Source organism: Columba livia, chromosome 4 (genome assembly GCF_036013475.1).
Source record: "Columba livia isolate bColLiv1 breed racing homer chromosome 4, bColLiv1.pat.W.v2, whole genome shotgun sequence".
NCBI classification, from domain to species: domain Eukaryota; kingdom Metazoa; phylum Chordata; class Aves; order Columbiformes; family Columbidae; genus Columba; species Columba livia.
Window position 1 is genome coordinate 33,770,591 of NC_088605.1, and position 21,340 is coordinate 33,791,930.

Genomic DNA, 21,340 nt, shown 5'->3' on the forward strand with positions numbered 1-21,340 from the left:
GTGCACATTGCATTCAGAGTTAACTCATCCCTCATCCCATCTGTTGGGACAGGACAACATACTGTTGAAGAAGACTTCAATGTGAATTTTGAACATTGTAACATCTTTGACCTGAGATTTCTGAAGAAACTGCATAAAATCCACCTGCAACTCCGAAGCAAAAGTGTTCTGCTTTCTCAAATACTGCACCATAATATCATTGGTTAGTAAACCTAGCATAGCCAAAGAAGAAAAATACTAAGCCAGGAAAGTAATTTAAAAATGCTTTAATTTACTCAAAATAATGCAGCTCTTGATGACCATTTACAAAACAAAACAAAAACAAAAACAAAACAAAAACCCACAGAAATCTGATTAACAGTACATATATAAAATATACATTACAAATGCTTTGCCTTGGATTACCAATCCTTGAACATTCATAAAAAGAAGTGAGAACTGTTATTAGTTCCCAAGTAGAAGAAACCAATTCTATTCTTAACTGCACAATTTGGGCAAATAAGTTTTTCTCCTTCTCCCTTCCCCCTTCAACAGCTCTTCAACCACATATACCTAAACTGCTGGCTCTCTGATGGAAGAAGGAATCCCTGCCTGTGAATGCACACAGTGCTTATAGCCAGGGACCTGATCGGGGCTGTGATCCCTGGGCAGAACACAATCCCAGTCTCCTCTTTGATCTTCCTATTTGGCTCTACACAAAGAGGTAAAAAATAATGCTTTCATCCATCAAGTACATATTTTCATGCTGAAACTTTGAAGGCTCGGGTATTTCAAGCTATGATTAATTTGTAAAATAACAGGCAATCTCAAGAAGTGGGAACAGTCTTATCAACTTGTCAGCATACGGGTTCAACTGCTCAGCATCTATAGACATGTTTGGCCTGACAGGAAAAACATTGCTTCCTGTAAACAAAGTTTATCCCAGCAGTTCCCAGTTACTGAAGATTACGAAGACTTAAGTAGAGGCAATGAATGAATTCTATCTCAGAGAATTAAAGGAAGAAGAAAAAGTAGGGACAGACAATATTTATGAGAGAGCAACTGCAATAAGCAGACTGAAAAATGAAAAAAAAAATGTTAGAACAACAGTTAAAGAGGAGATACTACAAACTCCTGTTTAAATGTATAAATTTTATATACAACTGATGTTTGGATAGACTAGAAAAATCTTTAACACTGAAGAAACACAAAAAAGTGGGAACAGGACTTCATGGTCTAAACATTTGCTTCTGTAGGTAGAATAACAGTTCCCTAAGGAAAGGCAGAACAAAGGAGGAACGCCCAAGAAGAAAGTGCAGCAGCAGCAGCATCTGGACTCTGCAAACAGAGCAGATATCTCGACCATGTATTTGATTTTTCTCTAATTTTGATTCTAGCCTCTGGTCAGACAACTTTAAAAGAAAGCAATGCAGGCATCCTGAAGATTGCAAGGGTCGGCAGAAACCAGCACACTGCACGTGTTCTTTGTTACACAAGATCCTAGCTGTCAAATTAGAATCATAGAATCATTCAGGTTGGAAAAGACCATTAAGATCACAGAGTCCAACCGTAAATTTAGTGCTTCAGTCTTCCATTCAGTGCAGGGGGTTTCTGCTTCTTCCTAAGCTGGGTTAAGAAGCAATCTGAAATCTTTTCCTTGAAGTTGGAACATTTCTCTGGAAGGATCTGTAGTAATGCTGTGAGCCTAGAAAAGATAAAACCTTGTTCGTTAGTTGTGGTAGAATCTGGAAGACACTCCAAGATTATGTATTAATTGCTTCCATCAGCCTGCTCAGGGCAATGTTGGCTAACCTGCCCTTATTCTTACATCACCTTTTATATTTTAATGCCAATTATGTAATTATTTAAACTCAAGAAACTTCTAAACAAATGAAGGTTACGTACAAGCACTCAAATACTTCAAGAAATAGCAAGTCAGCTTTACCGTAACCATGGAACTAGATAAGCCACGTAGAGCTTATAAATGAAAGACCTAGTTGAAAATCAATATTGATTTTTTTAATTTATTCAATAAAGCTCTAGACTTATATTAAAATGCACATTTTCCATATTATTTTTCCTCACATAAAAAGTTTACTGATTTGGTGAATTTATATGGGAACTAAAAATAAAATTTATATCATGAAACAGTTCACAAACACGTATTTGTGTTGCTACTCTAGCAGCTGCAGAACATCTAGTCTGTACACCACATACTCTTGCCATAATCGTAAACACGCTAAAGTCTAAAAAAACCCCACAAACAAAAAACCAACCACTAAACCACAACCCACCACATACACACAAAAACACCACAACACATAATGAGGGAGAATCCTTTTCCTTCCATGTCATAGCAATGAAAGAAGCTTTGTAGGGTTCCTCAAAGTTAGGGCTATCTCAGATCAAGTGAGAAGAAACTTAAAAACCAAACTCAGAAGATCCTGCCAAGCACAGGTGTTCTTCTTCCATGTTGAGCACAGCTCTCACTGAGCACTTTACTTCTCAGTCGTACTGTGGGTTAATAGGTTTTGTTGGCCTTTTGCCTTCCAAGTGATTCTTGCTATGCCTACCTGTTAAAAGTGCTTGACCTGTTCCTCGGTGGTTAGCAAAATCCATGGGAGCCAGTGATGTCCTCTGAGGTGTGTCTGTCTGTAGAAAGGAAAGACATACTATGAGCCTGTATGGTAAGCTTATCTACTGAAATGGTTTGATTACAGATTTTACAATCTAGTCCAGCAGAATGAGTTCTACCAAGCTGCAAAAATCCAAATAGTACTAAAACCGCACATTTCTAGTGCATAGACACCCTCAAAGGAACTGCTTGATACATTAGACTTGAAAAAAATCCCTTCCTCATACACTAGTCCTCCTTTTCAAGGTCCCTCACTCTCCCAAAGCCTTATAATATCCTCCTCTCTACAGGTAGCAGGAATCCCTCTACATCAGAAATCAGGAGAGAGCTAGTAAATGAGATTTTCTGTAGACCAACAGTGGGCATGAATGGAAGCTTCTTCACTTTTCCATGTCTCTACTTACACTGTAACATACCCTGAATGTATGAGTTGTGTTGGGCCTTGAAAACTGATCAATAATAACAGTTCTTTCTCTGAGGGGCCGTTGCTGTGTACTGCCAGCCACTGCACTTGAGACTCTACTATGAACATATCGTCCTCGATGCTGAGAGAATTAAAAGAAGCATTAGGGGAATGCAGCAATTGAATTGGTTTAAAAAACAAAAAACAAAACAAAGAACATTAACAAAAAAATCACAACACCACACACACACAAAAAAAACAAACCACACACCAAACCTTTTCTGTTGGCATACAAAAAAACACACAGAAGGAGAAAAGAAAAAATGTGTTTTCACCAACCAAAAGCACCAATTTAAGGTAATTTAAGAGTACTCATGTTTTTCAGACAGATTTCAGAATGCATTAATTAGTGAATAAAACATTGAAAAGAGCTATTTAAACCCGGAAGCATGTAAGTGCAAGGTTACTATCTGGTTAGTTGTTTTTCAAAACAGATTTTTCTGTTGTCAGAGAAAAGTCTGACATGAAAGTCATCATGATCTGTTTGTGACGTGAGTTTTTAAACAGGATTCTCTTGCATTCTAATGGCAGCCCAATGTAACACACATTAGCATGTTAGGACCACGTATTAAATACAAACCAATACGAATTGTAAAACGGCTCATTTCAACCACTGACACAGAGCAATTTATTTCCAAACAGCTTGAAGTTCTTCACTAGTACAAAAATGAACACAACTTACAGAGTTCTGTTGCTGTCGAGGTGCTGAAAGATATTGTTCAACAGCCTTTGAGTTTATTGGTGGTAACTTGTTCTGGGTTCTAGATGCACGAGCAGAAGATAAACGATCCGAGCTGGCACCCCTACAGAATTTTAAGAGTTCCTCTTTTAGGAAAAATTAAAGACTTCTTCACTGAAATAAAATGAAATTATTGAGCAGTACATTTCTTTATAAAGCTCAGCTACAGAAAGTAACAGCACCTAATGTAACAACAGAAAAATAAACCAAATGCCTCTCCTCAAAAAACATAGTTCTGCTTGCTTTCTTTTTCTCTCCAAATTCTAGTATCAATAATAAATCTTGGGTTAGTTCTCAGGTATTTTGCAAAATCCTTCACTGGTGAAATTTCAGTAAAGTTCTGAGGAAAGCAAATAATAAAATGAAGAAACTCACAATTTAGTCTCCCTAAGGATTTCACCATTGTACATATCAGGAGCTTTTGAGGACAGTTGGTCAGAAGTGAGAGAAGGTAACCTAAAATGGCTTGGTAGCTTCCTAGAAGATGCCATCACTACCCGAGATGATGAGAGAACACTGTTATCAGCAATTCTCCCCAACCTAGTGTGCAGTGAATATGGAGCACTGGAGGCAATGCTATGCTGTTTATCTTCTTGCTCATTCCTAGGGAAAAAAAGGAAGGAGAATGAGATAGGGAATAAGGATTTTTAACAAAAAAAAAACAAAAAAAACCCAAAAACAAACAAACAAACAAAAAAAGTAAAAAGAATGCCTTTTTATAATTGCGAGACATCTTTTATATAATATGAATTATGCTGCACTTGCATTTTGAAAATGTCAATGTTGACACCTACTGCATTTTTTCCGCTGTGGCAATATGCCTCTGTTGGAGTGGCTTTGCTTGAATTGTCATCACACCATTCAAATCACTACAGAAGTTGCTGGAGAAACGGTGAACCTAGTAAAAACAAATATGCATTAACCTTTACTCTTTTTGAAGGAAGACCTCAAAAAGCCCATAGTTAGGAGATATTTTACCTGCTTCTTAGAAAAGTTTCTGTTAAGATAGTTCAGTAGAATTCCCAGTAGTAGATGGGATATGTTGTTTTGTTTATTTTAAACAGATTCTTACAAACAGACCTTGAGTAATTTAGTTACTCAATTTGCGTTACAAGTTTCAGTTGAAGATGGAGTTTGATTCTCCCAAGTTTCCATTTTCCCGCAGCACAGTCCAGCCCAAGGACACAGAGTCTGGGTGTTACTTATTTAAGCATTTTACTTCATCTGGCCACTGGGACCACTACAGAGCCAAGTGTGCCAGCAGGGAACACTAAGACTGCTGTGCTCTCTTTCCTATTTCTTATCTACCTAGCAAGCATGGGAAAAGAACAGACAAAGCAGAACAAAGTTGTTTGAACTGAATAGAGAGACAGGGTAGGAAAAACAAAACAAAAACACCAAAACACACAAAACACAGAAGTAGTGGCTGGCAAAGAAAAAGAAAAACAAACAAACATGCAAAACAGGAGCTGGGGACAGACAGAGAAGGCATCAAGTGGGACAAAAAAAGGCATTTTATCAATAAAACACAAGCTTCCACAAAGACAGGTAAGGTCTCATGCCAGTGCATGGGTGGACGTACAGCTGAGTCCCCTTTTGCAAGAGGCAAAGGAGATGAAAATGAATGAGAGTCTGAAACTCACAGGGTTGTGAGTAAAGCACTTTAAGTTGCAACTTCACATCCCTACAGTCCAGGGAAGAGCCTCATTTGTTTTCTTAATTTTACCAAGAGAAAATGAGTGGACCACAATAAAAGCAGCATTATTTTCTAAGGATGAAATACAGTTTAACAAGTGGGTTTTTTTGTAAACCAACTTCAGCAATATCTTAGTGGTAAATGGCACCTTTAAGAACCACCAAAAAACAAGTGATAGTAAACAAGAAATGCACATTTAATGAACCTTCATTTTAAATGAGATTACTTTAAGTGTATCTAATTGGTTTAAAAAAAAAAAAGAAAAAGGAAGAAAAACAAAAAAAACCTTTTCTAGCTTCAACCAGAACTGTCCAAAGTTAACAGAAAAACTAACACCATTTGACAGAAAGTTATTTTTACCTGCGAGGAAACAGAATGAGACCCAAAAGATACACTTCGTGCTTCAGAACCTCTGGAAAGAGGAACAATCCCAGCATCTGCCTTAATACGAATGACTGGCAAATGTGGCAGCTTTGCTGTAACAGCTTTCAGTTTCTCAACCTGTTTGTCACCCTCTGCACAATAGGGAAAAAAAAAAGTTCAGGAAATAACTTGCTTTTTGTACATTTACCAGCCGTCTTTTGTTGAGATTCAAAAAATATTACACAGCATAGTAAATAAAGACTTTCATATAGTTTTAAGGTTACATAGTATTTATAAATATACCATCAATTATGTTTTTCTGAAAGCATTTCCCATTTGTTTCTGCTTTCTCTGACACTGATGAACAAGGCAGTCCATACAAGTTAAGTTGGAGGGGGGTTAAACAAATCCTGCTAAGACTTTCTGAATGTTACCTGAAATTTCCCAGAGTTTCTTTTGAAGCAGGAGAAAGAAAAAAACAAAAAAACCCAAACAACGACAATAAAACAACAAACAAAAAAAACCCACCCCATGCACAGATGAAGAGAAAAAAGAGTCTGTTGGCTCTATCCTTGGCTGACAGCAGCTACACACTGTTCCATTTTGGGTATATACTACAATCTTATGTCTATCAGAACCGCAAATTCTTTTGCATTCCTAGTCAAAATACTTTGGTTAACTATCTATTTGTCATAAGCTGATGACCTTCACAAAGATAAAAGAGCATGCCTATCACAAAACTCCTAAGCTATCCTCCCAAATGTTGAGCTAAACAACCCACCTGTGCTGTGAAAAAGCCCTTTTATATTTCATTAACACCTGAAATGTTAAGTTCTGATGCTGCAAGTATTTTGAGAAATTTTGCCATTTCTTACTTTGTTGTAGACTTATATTTGAGGTTGGCTGTACCTTAAATTTTGATAGTTTCTAAAACTGGACCCCAAGTATTCTTCTGTTACTCTCCTTTCAAAATACATTAAAAGAAGAACTGAAATTTCCCTCTGCCTCCAAAAAAAATACATGCACACTAAATAGAATTTCCCTTCTAGTTAATTTTCCCAGCTTTTGCTTTTGCTCACTGTAATCTGTCGGAATACCAAAACATAAAATAAAACTGCATACATCACCATTTCTTCATCCTATATTAAACTCATGAACTCCTGCACTGTCAGCAAGGCTCTTTATCTCACTTTAACAATTTGACTGCCTAAGGGTTGTTTTAATTAACAAAGCTCAGACAATGAGAACTAGGAGACTCTGATGCCTAGGTTGCAGATTCAGATCACGTCAGTGATCCCCTGCTAACAGCATCAATTTTTTGCATCCCAAGCCAGTGAATAATATTTTTTTAAATGCTCTCCTGCAACTAAGTTCTTCCTTTCTTCCCTTTTTTTTTTCTCCCTGAAAAATAATAGCAATGTTTCTAGTTTAGGTGCAGGGGGTTGTGTGTGCACATGGCAAGGCATTACATATCTGCATATCTACTAACATGGCTATCTTTAAAATAACCAGATTTCCCAAGGTATAAAGAAAAAAAAAATAGGCAAAAAACCAAACACACACCCACAAACCTTTCCTGAGTTAGATTCAATAAATACCATACCAAAAATACCAAATACCTGTGATATTAGTTTCCCAATTTTTTTTAATCAGTTCCTCCAATATTCCAATTACATTGCTCCAGATACGATCAAATACTTCAGAGGCCACAGCATCTTTGATACAGGCATTGGGAGAAACAGGGGGAATGCCACGCTTACTCCTCTTCTCAGCGAGATGCTTTTTCTTTTGTTCCCAACTCTCATCATCACTACTAAAGGAAGCAAACTCAAATGAATTCCCATGGCTTTTGACTTTTTTTCCCCCCCTTCTAACACATCAAATAAATAGAAACATACATATGGAAAAAAAGTCAGATGTAGATCCCAAAAAAATTCAAATTGAAACACATGGAATACCTATGGGAACAGAACCTATCGAATACATATAATGATTTTTTTTTTTCTTCTGCTTACTGGTAAAAAGTTAAATGTCCACTCAGGGCATTCTAACAGAAGGATCTGCAGCTCTAGAAGGAAAAACTTTATATGAGACACTTAGTCATTTGAGACTAAATCCTATGCTTTGCTTTTTACCGTAACATAAATATTTTCTGTTGCATTTGGCAGGACGGCTATCACACAGAACATTTACTTTAAATCATGTCCTGTGTATCTGCATACATCTGCAAAACTTCACCACTGATCAATGACAACTTTAAAGGATTTCTGCAGCCTGACAAGAATAGCAGTCTTATGCTCACCTCCTTCTCTTCCACTGCTGTGTGGACAATTACTTCTTCCCTGTCCCCCCATCCTCCCTTCCTAAGTAGGGAAGCACAGTGTGGCAACATTTCCTAATTTGGACTTCTAAAACACTCGTTAAGAAAGATTTAACCCCCCACTCTTTTTTTTTTTTTTTTTTAATGCCATGATATTTCCTTCTAAGGAAACACATTTTTTTGGAGATTTCAAGCATGATCCCAAATTCTCACTGGTTTCTACTATCTCCCCTTTCTCTTCTTTCACTTCTTCCTCAAAGTGAACTGCAAACTTCTTAACTATAACTGAGACTTGGCTGAATGGTATAACTCACAAAACAACCAATGTTTTTTCATGTCAGGGTTTGTAACTCCTAATGTTTCACTTATCAAGAGTAAGATATTTCAGAATCAAATCCTGAGAAGGAAATAAGAAACAACATATCAAGGAGGCACAAAGTCAAGTCCTCCAAAATGAAGTTTGCTTACTTAGCAAAATAAAGTGATAATTCACTCCTAAAACGATTCTTAATCCTGAAATCCTTTCTCAAATGGTAGGCACCCAGGCCCCCTCTTTCAAAAACAGGACTGAAAGGGTCAACCTGGGTCTCAGTTGGGTTTCTCAGTTTTTCAGAACAACCATGACTTTTTCCTGTAAGGGCATCAAGCTTTAGCACAAAAAGTCACGCTTTGTACCCTACAAAACTTTCCCCCTCGTAGAGGTCTTTTATTAAACATCACATCATGGTCTTTCTTCTACTTAGTAGCCCAGTTGCTGAAACATTCAACTGGGCCATGGGAAACCTAGGTTGCATTTTCTGAAAGACCACTGCATTACTGCTGTTACTTATGAGAGTGCAGGTTGTATCCTGCACCTCTCGTCACAAAGCTGCTATACACCACCGAAAAAGCATTTAAGATTTAATAGGACACCCAGTGAGAGCACATACAGTGTAATGATCCTGAACAACCTTGTTGCCAAGGCACTCACCTGGGAAGAAGGGACTCCTTCATCCCACTCCCTGTCTCAAAATTAAATATTTATTCTATTGAATGTCCATGCACAAAAACACCTCAAAACAACTAGTGGTTAAGACACATTCCTCTGACATGGGAGATGTGAGTTTTGAACCACTAGAAAGACAACATACCCAATCTTCCACATGCCCAGTAAGCGCTCTGACCACTGTGCTACTGAATACAGGGACAGAAGAAACTCTATTTTACAGAAGAGAAACACAGTCTGTGAACACTGACTGGGCTCACTGATATTTTTTCATTATTTTCTTCAAAAATACACATATCTGTTATTTACAGCTCCTTGTTGTCAAAGGCAAGATATTCTTCTATTTTTCCATCCACATCATAGACTTCTTCTTCCAGGAATGAATACGTGGATAAGCCAGGGGCAGAAATCCTAGGGGAACCTGAATCTAGTGATTTATGTATTGGAGATGCTGTTGGGATCAGCTTAGAGCCTGAAATGCAGAGCCTGAAAAAAACATAAACACAATGAGAACTAAATATTCAAAGAAAGAACAAAGTGCATATTTAATTATACTGAAATGATTCAGTAATACAAAAGTAACATTTGCACATATTTCTGAAGAGGAAGACCAAAAAGAAAGCTTAAAAAAAAAAAAAAAAACACGTACTCTTTTATATTACTAGTACATTCATGGAGGCCAGGTAAGCACTTCATATCCACAGAATCACTTCTGCTCTGAAAATGCTGAAAGCCTTCATCCTTTGGCAACAGGAGCTGCTTCCCTAGAACCCTGAATAAAAAGGAGAGAGAGAGTGAGTGAGATGTTAGATGGAAATCCACTCTGTATGCAAATATCAAGAATATAAATACCTGCAAACAGTAGGTGATGCAAAAGCACACCTTACATTTGCTTTGAAAATGCAATTTATAGAGGGGCCAGGGCCTTGCGTAATGCATTAACATTGCCTGGTATGTAAGTCATTAAAGCCAATTTACTTAAGAAGAGATTCTAGCTTATAATTTTTAGGATCAAACAGTCAAACTCGTTAGATTATTTTAAAGGCAGGTAAACACACTTCCTTTCCTATCAAAACTCAGTAAGAATGTTTAAAAATGGATGCAGAAGACAAATAACATCTGCTATGACTTCACTTACCCAGCCCCAGTATCTATCAATGTGAACAGAAGTCCTAAGCCAAAATGTTTAAAAGGATAGTTGAGACGAGAATTAAAGTTCAGAAAAATGCACAAAATCCAACATGCATAATGCTCAGAGGCAGAGAGAAGAGGTAAAATCAACTTTCTTTAAAAGCACACAAAATTACTCAATAAAATAATTTCAGAACACAGTACAGGTAAATAATAATCACTAACTGAACTGTGTTTCACAGGAATTCACAAGGAATCTTGAATTTGCCCATCATGGCTGTAATGCAAGCAGCAACATTCACATTCACCTCAACACCTTTTCTTGAGACTACCTTTCACAAAACAGCACTTCATGCCACATGAAACTCTAAGCAACAGCCTTTTTTATTTTTATTCTGTAAGCCGAGAAAAAAAATCCCCTCTTTAAATAGATCTGATGTTTCTCTTATGGATGACAGTTCTCAAGTATATTTATTCCCACATGCTGATCTAAGTATTCATATATTGACATAGCTGGTTTACAAATTAAAAGGACAGTGAGCTCTTTGAAGCACAACTCTCAGAAATAAATCTGTTATCCCAGAAGCTATTCTTTTGAGTAACTAGTCAATACAAACTGAGTTTCAAGGTTTAAGCTTAATAATGAAAATAGCTTTTTTTTTTTTTTCTTCTTTCTAAACCACAGGATGTAGCACATCCCTTTGCGCCAAATGACACCAAGCACCCAGATTTCTTCAGTTCATTTTCAACCTCCTGGGCTTGGTTGGTATTGCCAGCACTAGATCTGAATTAAAAAAAAAAAAAATCATAAGTACAGGGAATCACTTACTTAAAAAAAAAATCCACCTAGTGAAAGTACTCTGAAAATATAGTGAAATGATTTAATATTTTGAATGAATTACACAGCACAAAAACCTGCCTCCATTTTATGTATGTTCTATTAACTGTTGTAGGATTTTAAAAGGGCAAAGTATGGCTTAATGTTAATGAAAATCGTCTCATTTATTTAACAATTCTCTCTTGTTCCAGAGAAAGCACGACAAGCTTTGTTAGTTGATTTTATCTTATATTTACTAGTAACAAGCCTGTGCAAATTATCTAAAAGCACTAAAAGCATGCCACAGTTATTGATAGTGTTACCAAACAACTGACTAGAAAATAAGACACATGTGGATCTATGTTCAGAATAGCTTATTAGAGTCCCTGCATCTCACTAAGAATGACATGCCACCATTCACGAAGGCAGGACAGCACAGCGCAGTGCAATGCTGACTACTGTCCCCTTCCTTATGAGAAGCAGTTATCAGGCTGCCTAGACATTTCGCACATCTATGCAAAACAATTCTGATTCATCAGGCATGCATCCTCCTATCTGTTCAGTTATTGCCATATTAGTATCACACATCATTTTACATTGATGTAAATGCACAGCCTATGAAGACTGTGCAACGTGTGTGAAGCATGTGGTTGCCTTCCTTTTTTATTGATTTTCCTAAAAAGAAACAACAGAGTTAACACCAAATTTCTTGGAATTTCACAGTATGGCTTCACTTACAAAAAAAAAAACAAACAAACAAACAAAAAAAAAACCCCAAAACCAAAAAACTATTTCTTTAAAAGCTGTATTCTTTATTTAGAAAAAGTCATTATGAAAATGGTGCAGTATGATATTGTCAATACATTCTGCCAAAATATCTTTGTCTCCACTCATCGTATTAAGCAAAATAAAAAGCATTAGCTGCTAGTACACCACCACCCAGACTTACTGCACAACTACAGCATAACTCACTCCCGGGGATCCAGATTTGAATGCAAGTGTTACTGATACCACATATCAAGACCACTTCACAGAAGGGTACCTCAAAAAAATCAAATTAGAGTGATAACTGGTTAAAACTAGTACCAGCAAGACATTTTCTTACCTCAGATGAGGAAATTGTTCAACCCAGTCTGCACATTCTGCCTGCAGGCTCTGAGTTTGAGGGGTCACTTTTCCTTCAAACAGCATTTCATCAATCTCCCAAAATAACTGGCGCACTCTCTGTGTGTTGGCTTCATCAAATTCCTATATATTATATTATATTATATTATATTATATTATATTATATTATATTATATTATATTATATTATATTATATTATATTATATTATATTATATTATATTATATTATATTATATTATATTATATTATATTATATTATATAAAAATAATAGTCTTTAGCAAATATGCATATATATTTATAATAAAACCCATAATATTTAAAGAACAGGACAACTTGGACAGATTAGGCTGACGATCTCAGAATGGATCTTCAAACAACCTTCTTTGGAGATGCAAATTTTACGCTGCAGTGCAAAATCAAAAACCTAGGTAGCTGGCCTCAGCAGGGTGATTTAGCAAAAAGGAACTAGCTGCCCAGGACCAGTCCAGAGACACCACCAGTTATAAGGTGTCTGGACTCCTGTCTCCACCCCTGCTCCAACATGGAGTGAAGCACACATGCTGCACCTCTAGGACTCACAACACAAAAGTCCCCTGCTTTTTTTGAGCAGCATTTTTCATTCTTGAGTAAAACGGCTAAGAAGGCAATGAGGCACCTTCCTTCAGCATGACAAGCTGGTCATTAGGAAACAGCTGTCAGTGTGAGAAATGGCCTTCCATACCTCTCCATTGAAGGTACAACCCAGACCAACCAGAAACAGGCAAGTGCAGGAACATATGACGGTAGCAAGGAAGAGCCTGACTTCATCCAGTGATGTGGAAACAAGCACACAGCTGAGGGTTCCTCGGCTGGGGCACAGTTCATAGTGACATTTGGCCCCTTACATTAGATACCAAAACACAGAAAAAATTAACAGTACTCAAGGCTCAGATCATATCTGTTCACTTCCAGCCAAGTGCCCCAACCACTTCAGGCTGTGAAAGGAATCTCACTGAAAAGGAATAGGAAAATAACCAGTTTTTTCTAAGATCCAGGGTCAGACTTTCTCCTGGAGTGCTGGAAATAACAGATAGGGTCAGTACCCTGAAGATTAGGATATTATGCAAAAAGTATGGCAGAACTACCATCATGGGTGGCTTTTTTGAAATGAAAGTGGCAGTGACCACAATGCTTTTGGATTTATTCAATGCAGCCAGCCTGCAGCAGGTGTGCCTCCAAGGGTAGCCTTCATAACAGGTTTAACCTCCCTCTGCATCATCTACAAAACAGAACTGAGCTAAGGTAAGAGCTAAATATTTACTCAGACTGGGACATGCATGCTCATGAATGTACTTTATGGCTCAAAACACTGAGAATAGTTCAATTTAGACACAGTATTTGAAAACACATTTTATCACTCTCTTGGACTCAGAAACTTAAGCCTACCCTCTTTGGTAAACAGGTTTGTTTTCCCCAGATTTATTCTTTTCATATTTTTATTTCATTTTTTTTGTTACACATCAGTTGCACCAACTTGCAAACAGAACTATTTTTTAAATATTCAATTAATATACCTAATCATTAGGCTATAATGAATGAAAGTGGTTAACTTCCCATACAGAACATACGCTGCATGTGCATTTTCTGTAAAAATTAATCTATTTTACAATATTTAGATAAAATGTGCTATAAAAGTTTCTGTGACATACATCATCCCTCCAGGAGTCAACTGAACTTCTTTCAGTAGACAAACCAGTAGTATAGCTGTTTATTCCAGACCAAGAATTATTCAACTCCGTGGGTGTTGTATGACCACTAGATGAAAGTGTTTCACTGTGAAGAGAAATTAAAATTAAGAACAGAATGGTATTCTGTATAAACATTTTTAAAATAATGCAACTGATCACATAAATGGACAGTGATACATATTCCTGTCAAATGCAAGATTTTCAGAACATGCTGTTACAGTCTATGTGAAGAGTTGCAAGTGTATGTTTTTAAGTAGAGTGCAATGAGTGCATGCTACTTTTTGTACTATTTATTGCCTTAAAGGCAATTGTTTTTACGGCATTACACTTTTATGTGTACGTATGTGTGTCTTTGCAACTGTAAGGGCACTCTAGAACATGCATATATATTCAAATACATATCCACACATATATACCCACAGACATACCAAGTATTTTCACCTCTAATAATTTTGTTTTCTCCAGTTCATCTAATGGACACATAAAAACTATACACTAAAGATAACATAAGCCTTCTTTAAGTCTATTAGAAGCTATCACAAGAAAATTATGCAAAACTGAGCACAACATCTCCACAAGTGTTTTAAATAGCATTGAGTTACATATCTGTACACAACGTCTTTTATGCTGTTAGACTGGGTGCACTTTAAACCTTCCAGCTCTCAGAAAGCTCTATCTGGTCCCTGCCATCTACCACTCATGCTGGGATCCAGTGAAAGCAGGGGCAGTCAAGGTGGGCAGGCCAGGCAAATCCTAACCAGCACCAATGGGAATGAAACTTATTGAAAATAAACATAGCTGCAACGCTAGTGAGCATTATTTGCATTTAACCACAAAGTCTGACTTCCCTTTCAGACTCAATCACTGCCTTTCACTATACTTTAAAAATACAGAAATCCATAACACAAACCAGGAGTGAAGTTCAAACCCTCTAAACATTGGGTTAGTTTCATTTATATCCTGCATTATATCCTGAAATAGTAGTCATCCATGAAAATTACCAGAAGCATGAAAATAAATACCAATCTTGAAATAACTACTTAAGCCAAAAGTTCATTAATGCAGTACTATTTCAGAAATAAATGCATACCAAGTATAATTGTTGATGGCTTCCTGCACATTTCTCTCAAAAAGTACTGGAAGAGACTCTCCACTTTTTCCTGAGAGACACTGATTTGTAGAACCTCTGGACAGTCCCTTCCTGAAAACACAGAAACACATCATTTCATAATATTAAATAAGGTTAACTCACACCTCCACTGGAGAAGAAAAAAAATAGCAACTCTGTTAAATTTTCCAATCCTATTCACTAACACAAACATTTGCTTGAAACAAACTACCTTGTTTTAAAATAGTTTTAATTTGCAGAAGTATTTTTCAGAAAAATGTGCATTTAATTTGAGACTTATTTTACTCCAGAGGCATTCTCATTCAATTTTGCACTTTGAAATTTGCATGAAGTCCACAAATGCAGCAGCACTTCACTATTGCAGGACCAGAGCAAAGGCACAAACCACTAATTGTCCACACAGTAGTTATGTTTTTCTGTTCATTCATTAACATAGAGCCCATTTTCTCAGACATGTCTCCACATAAAAAGAAGTTGCAGACATGGTGCCAAGCAAACAGTGGCCTCTACTAAAATCATGAACTCTCAACTTGGTTACTTTAAGTGAACAGAGATATTAGTAGTACATCAGGAATTATGGGCATATTCTCAATACATTTACAGGCCACGAAGCATTTGTTCCTTCAGCACCAAAGACTCCTTAACACTGTATTAAAAAACAGGACACAAACTTTCCAGCATATGAGATGCTAGAACTTTTTGTTTTAGTTCTCCGAATACCTGAACACATGCTCAAACTTTAAAGCCATGTCTTACAAACAACACGGATGAATATTAAAACAGAGTAAAGCAGAATAATGCCTGCACTTTTACTGCTAGCCTTAAAATAATACCTTTTAATGATAGAAGAATTATTGTTGGTTTGGGTTTTTTTTTTAAACTGAAACTGTTTATAACCATATATTTTCATAATCTCACTAAATTCTGTCATTAATATGTTAAACCCACCCCTTCAGAATATATTCAAATGTGTCAAAGTGTTCCTCAGAAACACCTTTAGAGCAACAGGTTATTTAATCTGTGGAAGTTCCTGTTTTCATCTCATAAAATCCTCAGGTCATAACCATGAATAACATCAAAGTACATTTGTGAATTATTAACTGTAAAGAAACAGCTGAGAGTTCAAGCATTTCCTGGATTTCTTTAGCCACAAACTGTAGATTGGCCCTGCAACAGTTAGGATTCAGATATGTCTTACCCTTACACAGATTACAAAAACACACATGTCAAAGCCTAACTCCCCACTCAAACAGACCACATCACATGTGCTACTCCTATGCCTTGGCTAAAAAGTCACCAAACCCACAAGTTTAAACTTCTCATCAAGAAAGACCTTGAATGGCAAATTCTTGGAGTCTGGGACAACAGCACTGGAAAGCATTTGTGTGTGTTTGCCCTAAACTTCCTCCCTCTTCCCTAGGCACCTGCTTTTGGCCACTGTCAGAACCAAGAGGTCCTATGAAATAAGACACAGTCCTTCATTTTGTCATGACACCAAGACCTATCTTCCAAGCAACAGCAGTGAGCTCACAGTCCATTTCCTACATGGAAAATAAGCTACTCCTGTTCATGTACATGCCTCTCTGCCATTCCATTTGTCCTGTTATTGCCCAGGCAATCTTATAACGTCTTTAGTATTTTTCTTCATAGCTGTCCCTTGTCTTTGGTATTGTTACATAGCTTAATATCACCACTTCTCACTTCACTGCTCGCCCCTTTACCTGGTCAACTTGCTTGAACTGCTCGAGACAGAACCCTGTGAACAGAACCACTGGCGTAAGAAACCATCTACTGCTACCCTCTGTTTCCCATAGCAGTGATTTCCCTGTGCAAGAAACCTTTGCTTTTAGATTCCAGATGTTCCATTTACTTGACAGACTTCTGGCAATCTGAGCTGACTACACCGATTGGATCCCCTGTATCTATAAGGCTTTCCAACTTCTTAAAAAACTTCAGATAGGGTGGTGGGTTTGGTTTTTTTTTTTGTGGCTTTTAGGGAAATCTGAACCTACAAACATGAAAAAATCTGAAATACCACCAATAAAATTTCACAGACTGTCTGTGCAACAGAGCATATCCATCACACTTAATGGTGTGAGATGTAGCAAAAAAAGAGTTTCTGCCACATCATTCCACTGCATGCCGTGGTCTGACTCTTCCTTGCTCTTCGGACCACATGCCATTAGAAGACGAGCCAGAAAACGATTGCCATAAAACAAAACGGAAGGAAAATCCCACCCCCCGCACATCCACAGCACATCTCCCCAGCGCTGGCAAGCAAACGCCAGGGACTGCAGCAGCCAGCTCCCGGCTGCTCTCCAGCCCTAACCGAAGTCTCTGCAATCGCAGGCATTAAAATGATGACGGTACAAAATAATAACGCTGTCTGCCTACTCCCGCCAGCGCTTCAGCCGCCCGGGAGGGTTTAGCAGGCCGGCCCCGGCCTCCCCCGGGCTGCACGCTGCAGTCCCCCACAACCAGGGGGGTGCAGCCCCCCGGCCCTGCCGCCCGCACTCACCCCACGACGAGGAGTCCCCGGTCGCCGCAGCAGCCGCCTGCCGGGCCGGCGCCCCGCGCATAGGAGGGCAGCGTGAAGGGGCGGGAGCAGCGCGGCCGGAGCCCCCGGGCGGCCCCTGGCCCGGGTCTGGGTCGCTGCAGGGTGGCGAGGAGGCGGCGGCCCCGCAGCGCCGGCTCCGCAGCGCCCGCCCCGCAGCGCCGCGCCTCGATTCCCCCGCCCCGCGGGTGGGCAGCGCCGGAGTGGCTCCGCAGTGGGTCTCCCCGCCACGCCCCAGGGCAAGCGCTGGGCTCCCGGCCCAAATGGGTGCCCGCGAAATAAAGCGGCCCTCCGTCCGCAGCCTGAATGGGAGGGCTGCGCATCTCTCCGGCCTCTCGCCTCCGAACACGCAACCCAAAAAAGGCTCAATTTAGGGCCCTTCTGCCCAGAGGGGTTCTCCCTTGCCTTTATAGATGGTAAAAAAGTTCTGTTGTGCTCTACAACTGAGTAAGGCTTTTCCATGTTAATTGAGTTCGCCTCTGAACTATCCCTGTGCAAATCATTGATCTCGTGGAGCACAGGTGACAGGGCAGAGTCTAGGCTGTCAACTGCAGATTTATACTAGACCATCCATGTCTAGCTCCACTATATAAATTCTGGTGTCTATGTATTTTTGCGAAAGGGTCTTTCAAAGGGAGAAGTACATTTTCCATAAGCAAAAAGAAAATAAGTATTCTTACTGGGAAAGAGGAAGAAGGGCAACATTAAAATGCTGAAAATTAAGACTGAGAAAGTATGGCATATGAAACCTCTCATTACAGGAAAACAAACAGCAGCATTTGTATGATATTTCAAGTTTCACAACCAAACAAAATACAAAGAACTCTTGCCAAACACAGCTTTAAAAAATATATATATATATATATCTTTATTTTTTTTTCTGATCCAGTAAAATATTAAGAAATATTTTACTTTCATGTTGTAACAACTCTTCTTGTCCTTAGCAATCATTCTTCCTTAAGAGTAGGTTTGTCCAAAACCTCCAACACACACATTAAAAAACATAGTTCTTTGTCAAGCTACATGTATCCAACAAGCAGATGAAGATCTAAAATAGCCGAGTTATGTTCGGGTTTAGAAAACGCAGTTTTAACTTTAAATCACTGCACATACATATGTTTGTGGAATGCAGCTTTTATGAACAGAATACTGTAAGTCCCCAAGAACTACAACTGCGCTTCCAAGAATATTTAGAACATGAAGCAAAATATTTCTTGAACCCTGTCAAATATTTTCTACATTGTATTTCAACTAGATATAATGAAACTGTGTTTTGAGTGAAGGGAACTAAACACTGTAGCACTATGCAGGCTCTAAAGAGATTTTGCCATCATCTAGCTTTTGGTCACTTCTAAAGTTCCTAAAGTTCCTAAAGAACTACCCACACATGTACGTAAGTACTCTTTAAGAGTATTTTACTGTTTATTTTTTTTTTCTATCTTCTAATCTGCTAGAACAAATTAGAAGAAAGACAACACACTGCATAACAAAGGGCCAAGACCACATGCCCCTGCATAAAGTCGAAGCAGGCAAGCTTTGCAGCAGAGATTTACACCATCAGTCCAGGGACAACATGTATTTGCACACTTCTCTTGTTCACATATACAAGCAGCAGAGGATGGCAAGCAAAAATGCAGACACAAAGTTATCAGTCACTTTTTTTAAAAAATCTTTGTGTTGAGGGTAACAATTATGGATGTCACATAACTGATTATCCTACAAAATCACTACCACAAGGAAGACTAACATCCACAGTAACTGCCCATGCCGCAGCTGATTGCTGTGGTCACCTCAGCTTCCACCTACTTCAACATGCCTTACAACTTAACACTTAAAAATGTTAAAAGAATAAATTAAAAACAAACAAACAAAACCAAAATACAAAAACCAAACCAAACCAACCAACCAAACAAAAAAACACACAAAAGAATAAAACAAAAAAACATTTCCACGGCAGCAGAACTCCAGAAGCACAAAATTTTGAATACACCACTGACTGCTACTTCATCTCAACAAAAGATATCAGAGGGGAACATGTTAGCACAAACATGGCAGTGGGATGGCTTTCTCTAGCTGAAAAAATAAAAAGCACATCCAGAGTGCAGACAACCAAAGGCAAAAATAAGAAAGAAACCCTGTGATCTTCTCCCTAAATCCCCAGAGCTTGTAGGCCAGCTATTTCCAATAACAGTTTATTAATAAATAGACATATAACAATGAAGTGTGTTTAAATTGTGTTTAGACCAGTTTTACTGTGTGTAATGTTTCCTTTAAAAACAACATTCACAGCACAGAGACAATGCCCAAAATAATCCTATACTAGGCTGAATTAACCACAAACTGTTGGCTGTGTTTGTTTATTTCAGACTGCTCCAAGTCATTACATTTGCTAACACAAGACAAAATATTAGTCTCAAACAAAACTGTGTCAAAACAAAGGAAAATATAAGGCTGCTCATGAGTTTGAATGATGGGAAAAAAAGGATCTTGACTGAAATAGAACAAAATAAGAACAAAAAATACGAAGAGAAGGCCCAAGTAAATGAAGCAGCTTATGTCTTCAGTCACATTTTAAGATCTTTGTTTTGTGTTTATTTGTTTGTTTTGTAAAGTGGCATGGGGGGAGGGGGGGACAGTAGAGCCTCATTGGCAGTAAAACAGTTTTAAATTTGGTACAACTAACATTTCTATATTCATGGCAAGAGGTGCAAGAAACATTTTATTTTTCTCCCCTCTTTTCTGAAGTAACACACAAAATTTGTCTAGTTGCTTAGATCAAAAAATGATAAATATAATAAGGCAGCTAAGCACCTAAGTTTCACAGTTGCATTTAAGGGTCAAACTGTGCTACAGAATTGTTTATACCATCAACCTCAGAATGCTGAACAGAGGTAAGAGAGCCCTTCGTTCTACATTAAGAAGAGGAGAATGTCAGATAAGAGGAGAAGGAGCCTAAACAACAAGGAAAAGTGAATCTATATGGCCAAAAAGCTTAAAGTGTGGTGTTTTGGTTTGGTTTGGTTTGGTTTTTTTATAATGTATTACAGCTTCAGGTTTCCTTCCCAATTACAAGTCAGAAAAAGCATACAAGTCAGAAAAAGCATATTCCAGCACACATGAAGGGCTTGATATGAAGGCATAACAGCAATTTAAGAAAGAAATTCCAGGCTTAGGAGAACACAAAGGCAATAAAAATGGTGAATATGGAAGGAGAAATGTTTTGAGATTAATTAGAAAAAAAAAAAAAGGACATAAGATGCACAAGCTATTGCCTTGCATGTGATTTTAAACACAAAGATCTTGAAGGTGGTTCGTGAGGTCAGAATTCTGAAGAGATATAGCATGTATGATGTCATCACTAGCAGATTAGTTTCACAGCTAATTTGAAATGTATTTAAAGAGGGTGAAAATCAGAAATGCTAATAGAAAGTTGTCCTCCAAAGTGAGGAAGCTGAAATGGAAATGAACAGCAGACTTTGAAAACCCTCACGTTTCCTCCCCAGAAAAAACTTCAGAAGCCCTGCAGTGTGATATCCTTCAAGTGTTGTGTGCAACTCACCTTTAAAAAGAAGAGTCTGTAAAACATCTCATCACATTTTACAGATTTTGGCCTTGGAACACAAATTTTAGCCTTGGGAGCTCGTTCCACCACCCCTGTGTACTCACACACACATAC

At 38.1% G+C, this 21,340-nt stretch overlaps 1 protein-coding gene across 8 annotated transcripts in view; it reads right to left on the minus strand.

The window, feature by feature from the left end:
- Positions 1 to 250: 250 nt before the first annotated feature.
- The window catches only part of FAM149A (family with sequence similarity 149 member A), a 32,842-nt gene continuing 11,752 nt past the window's right edge, over positions 251 to 21,340 (minus strand). Inside the window, exons 1-14 of one of the 8 annotated variants that reach the window (XM_065061111.1) lie at positions 17,629 to 17,852; positions 15,072 to 15,182; positions 13,943 to 14,066; positions 12,234 to 12,376; positions 9,830 to 9,952; positions 9,490 to 9,666; positions 7,495 to 7,685; positions 5,873 to 6,027; positions 4,611 to 4,714; positions 4,192 to 4,419; positions 3,760 to 3,880; positions 3,019 to 3,159; positions 2,553 to 2,631; positions 251 to 1,684 (exon numbers count right to left, since the gene is read on the minus strand). In XM_065061111.1, the coding sequence (XP_064917183.1) occupies positions 1,611 to 1,684; positions 2,553 to 2,631; positions 3,019 to 3,159; positions 3,760 to 3,880; positions 4,192 to 4,419; positions 4,611 to 4,714; positions 5,873 to 6,027; positions 7,495 to 7,685; positions 9,490 to 9,666; positions 9,830 to 9,952; positions 12,234 to 12,319 (1,479 nt within the window). In that variant the 5' untranslated portion in view covers positions 12,320 to 12,376; positions 13,943 to 14,066; positions 15,072 to 15,182; positions 17,629 to 17,852 and the 3' untranslated portion in view covers positions 251 to 1,610. Of the gene's footprint in view, positions 1,685 to 2,552; positions 2,632 to 3,018; positions 3,160 to 3,759; positions 3,881 to 4,191; positions 4,420 to 4,610; positions 4,715 to 5,872; positions 6,028 to 7,494; positions 7,689 to 9,489; positions 9,667 to 9,829; positions 9,953 to 12,233; positions 12,377 to 13,942; positions 14,067 to 15,071; positions 15,183 to 17,628; positions 17,853 to 21,340 lie in introns of those variants that run through there. The other 7 variants (XM_065061110.1, XM_065061113.1, XM_065061112.1 and 4 more) reach the window with 7 other exon arrangements.